The sequence below is a fragment of the Pecten maximus genome, chromosome 8 (genome assembly GCF_902652985.1).
Source record: "Pecten maximus chromosome 8, xPecMax1.1, whole genome shotgun sequence".
Classification (NCBI taxonomy): domain Eukaryota; kingdom Metazoa; phylum Mollusca; class Bivalvia; order Pectinida; family Pectinidae; genus Pecten; species Pecten maximus.
Window position 1 is genome coordinate 14,377,730 of NC_047022.1, and position 11,680 is coordinate 14,389,409.

General features: G+C 37.9%; 1 protein-coding gene across 1 annotated transcript; it reads left to right on the forward strand.

The window, feature by feature from the left end:
* The first annotated feature begins 730 nt into the window (after positions 1–730).
* Positions 731–11,475, forward strand: LOC117333230 (universal stress protein PHOS32-like). The gene is made up of 4 exons (XM_033892420.1): positions 731–918; positions 8,310–8,405; positions 9,749–9,855; positions 10,678–11,475. The coding sequence occupies exons 1-4, from the start codon at positions 840–842 to the stop codon at positions 10,870–10,872; spliced, it is 477 nt and encodes a 158-aa protein (XP_033748311.1). The 5' UTR covers positions 731–839; the 3' UTR covers positions 10,873–11,475.
* The last annotated feature ends 205 nt before the right edge of the window (positions 11,476–11,680 follow it).

Below are 11,680 nucleotides of genomic sequence, written 5' to 3' on the forward strand. Positions count from 1 at the left end.
ATGTACTGTCTTCATAAATTACAGAGCCTGTCTTTTCTTGGAATACCATGCCATCGGGCCCGTTGCAATGGGAAATTTAACATTTGAAGTGCGTAATTTTGTAATAGTGGTTCTATTCTGATCTGATATCTTTGTTAAATAAATTTCAAATGTAAACTCTTTTTTTTTAATTTGGAATAAAACTGACCTTTTGAAGAAGTTTCTAGTTCTGCAAACCTTTTTTGTATACATGTCAACATTTGTCACTGAGAAGTCTAAATAAACTTGTCATTTTATTAACCTTTATGCTGCAGGAAATGCGTTACTACAAAGTCACAATCTAATTAAAATTAGACTTGTTATTACCATTTCTCTACGATACTCTACCATACACCACAGGGGCTTGGCACGATTTTCCAAAGATAGACTATCATTTGGAAAATCGTGCCAAGCCCCTGTGCCATACACTGCAATACAGTCCTCCCGGGGTCCTACTTGTCTCCCGGACCCCTGAGGTTCAAACCAAGGGAAATCACAATACACATATTGTACATTTGCTGAGAATGAAGACGAATACAATCTAAATAATCTCGTTGGCCGATCACAGGGGCATGGCACTGAGTCGTAACCCAGTCATAATCAATATATACGAAATGTACATGTGTGACTGCAGATTGTGTCTGTGCCAAGCCCCTGTGTTTATCACAGAGCGACTGTAGTGGATGTTAACGCAGCAATTATATGTATTGTCAAAACGGAATAGACAGGAGAGGGAATGCTACTGGTAGATACACAGGTGAGCAACCGGTCATCTCCTACATATCGCCGTGTACTGACCAGTTAGACAGACCTGTAGCAAGATGGAGGGGAAAGCTGGACAAAGCCGATCAGTCGTCATAGCAATGGATACCAGTCCTAGCGCTAAGAAAGCTTTCCAATGTAAGTAGATAGGTAAAATGCACGTGAACAATATCATTCAATTACAAAATGCACGTCATTATATATGTATATATATGTATTGATTTTACAGAAATTTGTCTGATATCATTTTCAAGGTACAACAATTCATCTTTTTACCTAAATTAACTACATGTATACGTAGCTACATGTAGCGAAAATGTTTTAATTCCTTTTTGCTGCATTTTTACAGATATTTTAGACGACGCATGTGTTTTGAATTCCAAATACAATTTTAGAAATAAGTCATCAGCATTGGTGTCAATATTGTTTAGGTTCATAGGGGTATGAAAAAAAATGTTTGCCAACTTTTGTAAAAATCCAATTTGCGGATTCATACAGTTTGCTAACATTTTTTTTTCCATATCCCAATGAAACTAAAAAATATTGAACTATTATGATACATTGGTTTCATCGAAAATATCCGTGTTCAAACGATTCGGTCTAAAACCACGACAATATTTAAAACAAAACCAGTAATACTTTAAATCAATTAGCATTTACATATTTTTCGTAGAATGACGTGCGTGAACGAGCTAACATTCGTACATGACAGCTATCAAAGCCTGAAGGTCAAAAGGTTAACGATCTGACAACATCTTTGTTTTTCTTCTTAGTACAATCATTGTATCGATTTTAGATCTCATAATCCATGTAGACATATAATGCACTTATTACTAACCACGTCGATACATCATATTGCTACTCACAAACCACGAGAATACACCATGTAACTACTCTAAAACCACGTGGTACATCATTTTCTTACTCACAAACCACGTGGATACACCATTTTGTTACTCACAAACCACGTGGATACACCATTTTGTTACTCACAAACCACGTGGATACATCATGTTAGTACTCACAAACACGTGGATACATCTTGTTACTACTCACAAAACACGTGGATACATCTTGTTACTACTCACAAAATACGTGGATACATCTTTTTACTACTCACAAATTACGTGGATACAAAATGTTACTACTTACAAACCACATGGATAAATCTTGTTACTACTCACAAAACACGTGGATACATCTTGTTACTATTCACAAACCACGTGGATACATCTTGTTACTACTCACAAACCACGTGAATACATCATGTTACTACTCACAAACCACGTGAATGCATCTTTTTACTACTCACAAATCACGTGGATACACCATGTTACTACTCACAAACCACGTGGATACATCATGTTACTACTCACAAACCACGTGGATACATCATGTTACTACTCACAAACCACGTGGATACATCATGTTACTACTCACAAACCACGTGGATACATCATGTTACTACTCACAAACCACGTGGATACATCATGTTACTACTCACAAACCACGTGGATACATCATGTTACTACTCACAAACCACGTGGATACATCATGTTACTACTCACAAACCACGTGGATACATCATGTTACTACTCACAAACCACGTGGATACATCATTTTACTACTCACAAATCACGTGGATACATCATGTTACTACTCACAAACCACGTGGATACATCATGTTACTACTCACAAACCACGTGGATACATCATGTTACTACTCACAAACCACGTGGATACATCATGTTACTACTCACAAACCACGTGGATACATCATGTTACTACTCACAAACCACGTGGATACATCATGTTACTACTCACAAACCACGTGGATACATCATGTTACTACTCATAAACCACGTGGATACATCATGTTACTACTCACAAACCACGTGGATACACCAAGCTACTACTCACAAACCACATGGATACATCATGTTACTACTCACAAACCACGTGGATACATCATGCTACTACTCACAAACCAAGTGGATACATCATGCTACTACTCACAAACCAAGCGGATACATCATGTTACTACTCACAAACCACGTGGATACATCTTGTTACTACTCACAAACCACGTGGATACATCATGTTACTACTCACAAACCAAGTGGATACATATTGTTACTACTCACAAACCACGTGGATACATCTTGTTACTACTCACAAATCATGTGAATACATCTTGTTACTTCTCACAAACCATGTGGATACAAAAAGTTACTACTCACAGACCACGTGGATACATCATGTTACTACTTACAATCCACGTGGATACATCTTGTTACTACTCACAGACCACGTGAATACACCATGTTACTACTCACAAACCACGTGGATACATCTTGTTACTACTCACAAATCACGTGGATACAACAAGTTACTACTCGCAAACCACGTGGATACATCATGTTTTTATTATCAAACCACGTGGATACATAATGTTACTACTCACAAACCACGTGTATACACAATGTTACTACTCACAAACCACGTGGATACATAATGTTTCTACTCACAAACCACGTGGATACATAATGTTTCTACTCACAAACCACGTGGATACATCATTTTACTACCCACAAACCACGTGTATACACAATGTTACTACTCACAAACCACGTGGATACATAATGTTTCTACTCACAAACCACCTTGATAAATCATGTTACTACTCACAAACCACGTGGATACATAATGTTTCTACTCACAAACCACGTGGATACATAATGTTTCTACTCACAAACCACGTGGATACACCATCTTACTACCCACAAACCACGTGGATACATCATGTTACTACTCACAAACCACATGAATACATCATGTTACTACCCACAAACCACATGAATACACCATGTTACTATTCACAAACCACGTGGATACACCATGTTACTACCCACAAACCACATGAATACATCATGTTACTACCCACAAACCACGTGGATACATCATGTTACTACTCACAAACCACGTGGATGCATCTTGTTACTACTCACAAATCACATGGATACACCATGTTACTACCCACAAACCACGTAAATACACCATGTTACTATTCACAAACCACGTGGATACACCATCTTACTACTCACAAATCACATGGATACATCATGTTACTACTCGCAAACCACGTGGATACATCACGTTACTACTCACAAACCACGTGGATACATCACGTTACTACTCACAAACCACGTGGATACATAATGTTTCTACTCACAAACCAAATGGATACATCATGTTACTACTCACAAACCACCTGGATACATAATGTTACTACTCACAAACCACGTGGATACATAATGTTACTACTCACTAACCACGTGGATACATCATGTTACTACTCACAAACCACGTGGATACATCATGTTACTACTCACAAACCACGTGGATACATAATGTAACTACTCACAAACCATGTGGATACATCATGTTACTACTCACAAACCACGTGGATACATCATGTTACTACTCACAAACAACATGTATACATCATGTTACTACTCACAATCCACGTGAATACACCAAGCTACTACTCACAAACCAAGTGGATACAGCAAGTTACTACTCGCAAACCACGTGGATACATCATGTTTTTTTTATCAAACCACGTGGATATACAAATGTATAATGTTACTACTCACAAACCACGTGGATACATAATGTTTCTACTCACAAACCACGTGGATACATAATGTTTCTACTCACAAACCACGTGGATAAATCATGTTACTTCTCACAAACCACGTGGATAAATCATGTTACTACTCACAAACCACGTGGATACATCATGTTACTACTCACAAACCACGTGAATACACCGTTATTACTCATAAACTACGTGAAGCGTCAATATATGCTCAGACTACACGATTGAGTAAACCCTGATTAGATAGAGAAAGTCAGCGGTGATAAAAATGCAATGTTAGTTTTTAAAATGTCTTGGGACAGACACAAAGCCAGCCTATGGAACTGATGGATTATTATATGACATTGCGTGAGGCTGTACCAGTGAATATTGTGACGACCTAATTAAGTCCGTAACGCACAGATCGATAGCGTTGGTAAAGGATGTTTTACAATTGCATCAGTGATATAGATTTTTCCAGGAAATACAAACGACGTCTGGAGCCTAGTTCAATTCATGATCAGCTTATCATGTTGTAAGGCAAACCAAAATCTGATATTTACAGAATATTTTTAAAATTATCAAATCCGTTATTGAGTCGTTTGATTTCAGATATCATCCCGAACACTCTACACATATAGTTTTGATTTTGGTTTTCACATCCTTTGCTATAATATTGTACTTTACATCAATAGGTAAGCTAACTAGTCACGTGATCAAATGGACCTTCTGTCGTTATGTCATTATGCACTGTACATATCATATTAAGTCCCAATTGGTGTCTAGGCTTCCCCAGTTAGTTCGGACAGTTTACACGTGTGACCTGGTTTATATGGTCCTAGATACAGATTATGACTTCTTATTTAATTACTAGTGGGGTGACACCTGAAGGATGTCACAGAAAGAATGAAGTGTAGTGAGGGGCGATAACTCTGTTCCAGCAGTTTTCATCAAAATCGCTCTCTATCTACATTTCGACCAATAAGATAAGACCTTGTGTTGTGGGCCGCCATAGCCGAGTGGTTAAGGTGTCCCGACACTTTATCACTAGCCCTTCACCTCTGGGTTGTGAGTTCGAAACAAACAAGGGGCAGATACCTTGTTCTGACTCTAGGTCGGTGGTTTTTCTCCGGGTACTCCAGCTTTCCTCCACCACGAAAACCAAGCACGTCCTTAAATGATCCTGGCATTTTATAGGACGTTAAAAAAATAAGTAAAACTGTGTTGTTGCCAAGAAAATGAAACCCATTAAGTTTAATTTTCTGTCCCATAATACCCCTATTTCAATGAAATCAAACAATATCTAAAGGATTTGGACCAATCAGAGGCTAGAAAATGGCGACCTTTTCGGTAAAATATGATTATTGTTAAGTGAGGTTATACAAGAGTAGCCAGTGTCCCATGATGTACCTACATACCAAATTTAAATTTCATTGCAATTGGACAATAACTAAAATCTTCGAAAATGAATACGTTCCGTTACCACACTTCATTCTTTATAATATTCTATCGTCAATTTATCCATCGGAATCCTGAGATCTCATTACCAAGATAGTTAAGAAATAATTAACGATGATTCGTGTATTGTTGCAGGATATACAACGAGGACGAGGGTATTTTGCAATTAAATTAATAACGAAGGCCGCAGGTCAAAGTTGATTATTTCTATTCTACCATGTACTGTTTAGTTCTGAGATCTATATAGAAAAACGGCAAAGAAACCCCGGAAAAACCTTGTAATTTATTTCTTGAGTATTGCATTATTTTGTTGATAAAATATATACATTTGTATTTCTTTACAGGCACTATAGTACTACAATCAAAAACATCTATGATATGGCATTGATTTTGAAAATTAAAAAAAAAAAGGATAAAAAAATAGGCCTTCGTAGGATTCGAACTCGCGTCTTGATCAAAAATAGAAGAAGTCTAACCATTAGTCCACTCGGCTACAGTAACCGTCTAACCTAATGGGTGAATAATAGATACATAACATTGTAACAGCCGTGACTCATAAACGTCTTTTTTTGACACGTTCGTGTATTACTGGAAAATAATCATGGTTTTTAACCAATCAAAACTGTACTGTCGTTGCATAGCAAACATGGTAGAATATTAAATGATTAATGAATTTCGTTGCTTATACTGCCATTCATTATATTTTAAAATTAATAAAGTATTTCTATTACTAAGTTTAAAATACCTCTTGAGTATTAATACTAAAAAAACAATTCCACATGTGTACACAAAATCCTAAACATCACTTCTGGTTATAACATCATATATTGGGACCGAGTTCACAATTAGCTTCGCTATATGTTTCATTGTAATATTAAAATTCATAATAAATTCCCAAAATTGCATTTACAACTTTCTATTTCACCTGGTCAAGACCAACATCTGAGAAACAAAATATAAAAGTTCAACACAGAATGTTGGACATTATCAGGAGATATCTGTCAACATATGTCAACAAATACCGATTGTATACATCCGGGTCAGGAGTAGAGGTCAAATCTACACCCAAAAGTGTGTTAACGACTTGCGCAACACGACCGGCCAATCAGCTTGTGTTTCACCTGATCCAAGTCCCTTTGGAGAATGCGTTTCTCTGGTTTATAGCTGTTTACCCCGAGTAAATACATGTAACACATGAAACGGGTACTTTATATATGATACGAGGATAAATAGTAGTGTGTTGAGATTTAGAAAATCACAAATACACACTGTTACTGAAAATAGAATGACGTAGGATTCTGGTGTAAAAAGGCGGGAATTCCCCAGGCGGGGGTTCCCCAGTGCAGTACCCGTGTGACCTAAGCGGAAACTGTTGCATCACGGACACGACAGAGAAAAATAAATTAAACCAGCAGTCAAAGTGTCGATTTTGGCGTGTTTGTACCCAAAATATCTCCATAACTAGATTATTCCCAGATATACGGGATATGCCTGGACATACATGTAGATCACACCGAGTTTTATAAGTGTGGAAAGTTTTATCAAAATGTATAGAGTCGCTTTTCAGTTAGCTCCGGCAAAGTGGTCTGAATTAGCCGCATGTACATTACGTTCCGTCCTTCAATACACTACATTCCACACATACTTGGTTACGTCACTGGTGACGTAACATCCGCCAACTCTCGATAAAATACGACCCTTTTTCAAAACCCTATTGTGGCCGTTCTGTTAAAGATATAGAAAAACTAAAGATTCCATTTTCTTTAGAATCCTCTCTTCTTGTTATGTTTTGAGTGTCAGAATTTTTCATTAAAGCGCTGATTTTTAAGGACCGGTTAAACAGAAGCTACCGGTCAAAATGACGATTTTGGCATGTTTGACCCAAAATATCTCATAAATACGATTTCCCACAGGGATACCAGATACATCCAGACCTAGATCGAGCCGAGTTTTACAATCGTTCAAAGTATCAACCGAATTGTATGAGCCAATTTTTCTGTCCTCAAATCGCTATTATATCCGGCAAAATAGGCGAATTAGCTCGTAATACATTACGTTCCGTAAGGAACGATAACTCCGTTATCGCCCCTTACTACACTTCATTCTTTACTGGACCACAGTGATTTCAGGGGGAGATTTACATGTACAGCAGAGGCGACTAATGTGTGTTGGCTAAAATAATGAGGATTTTCTCTCTAGCACGTTTAAACGTGACCTTGGCTGAATTTTTATTTTCTGTTGTAATGATTGGGGTAAAACTGTCAGTACATGAAATACACATAACATTCTAAAATGACAGAATATATTATAATAATATTATCGTTAATCCGAGTTGCTTCTGTCTCATATCAGATGCCTCTCCGTAAAAAATGTCTAATGTCTGGTGTCGGGGTCAGATGAAACTCGTAATAATAGTCCGTGTATGTTGTAGGGTATATCGACAACATTCACCGTCCAGGGGACCACGTGGTGTTGGTGACGGTGGTGCACGTGCGGGATGCCTTCACGTCAGCAGAGTGGTGCAGTTGTACGTATTTTAGTGTTGTTTTTGTGTTAAGGGCACCCATTGAATCAGCGCAACTGTTTTGTAACCGAAACGTAATGAAGAGAGAATCACCAAAGCATCTATTTTCATTATAATCATCCAGTTCTGTTATTATACCCCCGCAACGAAGTTAGGGGGGTATACTGGAATCAGGTTGTCCGTCCGTCCGTCCGTCTGTCTGTAGACACATTTTGTCCGGACAACTCCTCCTAAACCGATGGGCCGATTCCAATGAAACTTCACACACATATTAATGATCATGTGTAGATGTGCATGCCTCTTTCTTTTTCTCAAAATTATGGTAGCTATGGCAACTGGTCACTATAAACAGGTTTTCCGATAAGAACCATAACTTTAAGTTTGTCCGGACAACTCCTCCTAAACCGAAGGGCGGATTTTAATGAAACTTCACACAAATATAGAGGACCATGTGTAGATGTGCATGCCACTTTCTTTTTCTCAAAATTATGGTTGCTATGGCAACTGGTCACTATAAACAGGTTTTCTGATAAGAACCATAACTTTGAGTTTGTCCGGACAACTCCTCCTAAACCGAATGGCCAATTTCAATGAAACTTCACACAAATATAGAGGACCATATGCAGATGTGCATCTCACTTTCTTTTCCTCAAAATTATGGTTGCTATGGCAACTGGTCACTATATTACTGGGTTATCTTAGTTAGCCTCTAATCAAGAGTTCCAATTCACCATTGACTCGTGCAGATTGCGGGGGTATTAGTCAGCCATCCTGGCGACAGTTCTAGTTGATTATATTTTAAAGAAGACGCACCATACGTGTAGATGGTGGGAGCTAACTATTGGTTAAATTGAAACACTGAATGCAGCAATTTCTGTTCCTTCAAAGTAAATGTTGCCACTGCAAATTATATTGAATCCAATCATGATCGTCGTTATAATGTGTTCTGCGTTTTTGAATTGTTTGCTTTCAGAAAATAATAAATAAGAATGCAATTTAGAAAGTGTGTGATCAATAAATCGGTTCGTATGAGTAGCAAAGCTATTTCTCAGGGAAAGCCACGAGAAATAATGAAGTGTCGAAACCTTGCCATATGCAAAGCATCTTCGAGTGTAACGTAATCAGAAGCCTTGGCTAGCGAAGATGTATGCAAAGAGACGAATCAGCTGTTACAACAACACACGCCCTCACGCGATGAAGAGTACACGGACCCCTCGTCATACTGATGTTAATTGTACTCTAACCTATTCTATCATTTATGTAATACTTGAGTATGTATGCTTTCCGTGCCGCTGTCATTTGAGCTAAGTCATTATTTACACATATATATATTCTTCATTTTCTAGTGATGAAATCTCTTGACTCAGACCTCATGACAGGGAACATCGCGAAGCAAAGACACGAATTGGAACTTCAGCTAGATGAACTGACGGCCATGATAAACGAAGCTAAGGTAACTTAATAAAGGGGAAGGGTATAATGATATCACTGGAAAGTGACCAAGGTAACGTAATGAAGGGTATAGCGATATCACTGGAAAGTGACCAAGGTAACGTAATGAAGGGTATAGCGATATCCCTGGAAAGTGACCAAGGTAACGTAATGAAGGGTATAGTGAAATCCCTGGAAAGTGACCAAGGTAACGTAATGAAGGGTATAGTGAAATCCCTGGAAAGTGACCAAGGTAACGTAATGAAGGGTAGAATGATATCACTGGAAAGTGACCAAGGTAACGTAATGAAGGGTATAGCGATATCACTGGAAAGTGACCAAGGTAACGTAATGAAGGGTATAGTGAAATCCCTGGAAAGTGACCAAGGTAACGTAATGAAGGGTATAGTGAAATCCCTGGAAAGTGACCAAGGTAACGTAATGAAGGGTATAGTGAAATCCCTAGAAAGTGACCAAGGTAACGTAATGAAGGGTATTGTGATTTCAATTGAAAGTGACCAAGGTAACGTAATGAAGGATATAGTGATATCACTGGAAAGTGACCAAGGTAACGTAATGAAGGATATAGTGATATCACTGGAAAGTGACCAAGGTAACGTAATGAATGGTATAGTGATATCACTCAAAGTGACCAAGGTAACGTAATGAAGTGTTTAGTGATATCACTGGAAAGTGACCATTGGGTGGAGCGAGGGACAATGGGATATATGGAAACCAATATTGTATTTCTGATTTCCAATCCTATAATTAATTCAAGCATGATTAGGAACCAGGGAAAGACGGCCCTTGCTTATAATATTTTTTTATATTATATTGATAACAGGTCAGCGGAACTGTGCAATTTGTTCACGCTTCAAATGCACGAAAAGGAATTCTGGGCGTGGCAGAGGACTGCAAAGCAAGCTGTATTGTTGTCGGGTCGAGGGGACTGGGGAACTTCCAGAGCGGAATTCTGGGTAGTACGAGTGAACAAATTCTCAATAACAGCGATGTCACAATCATTTTATGTCCAAACTGAATCGTCAAGCTGATTGTGAAATAGTCTGCTAAAACTGAACATAATCACTGGCTCGGAATCTGAGCGGTCGTCTGCTTCACGGTCAACCTAACCGTTAACCATTACTGTTCTTAAAGGGTTTGCCGCCAAAATCCGACGACAGTGACTGAGAGAAATTTCAAAAGTATTTTGATGAAATAATGTGTGTATGTTTCCATTAACTCATCAACTGGCGATCTTTAAAATGATAAAATCTGAAGTATGAGTACTAGATATGAAGGGATTTTTTTACCTCTAAAACTGATGTTCTTCATATTATTGTTTTATGTTTGGTACTAACATAATACACTATAGTAAAATACTACTGTAAATATCTAAACTAAAATACGCAAGTACGGAGGACATGTATGACACCTGTCATGCGTGTTAAGCGCTAAGTAAAAGTGCAAATAGATATACAATTTTTTCGCAAGTGTAATAAATTACCTGTCTGGATGAGCTGTGGAGTTTGACAAATATTAATGTTTATGACCTTGACTGTAAAACAACACAGTTGTCAACCTGGCGAACCGCAACAGCAATTTTAGGAAAGTGTCAGATAATATTAAACATGTTTATAATAGAGGTGCTTTGTTTTGTTTTTCTGAATATAGGAATTGTAAGGATGTAATATCAACGGAACATATATGGCAGTTCCTGTGTGTATTAACAAAACTGTATCAAAAGACATTTGTGTTCTAAACCCTGAGGTGAGGAAGTTGAAAACACAGGCGCTTGCATAGAAAATGTGATTTTCCTTTTTTTTATTTGACAGTGGTATGTGTAATCT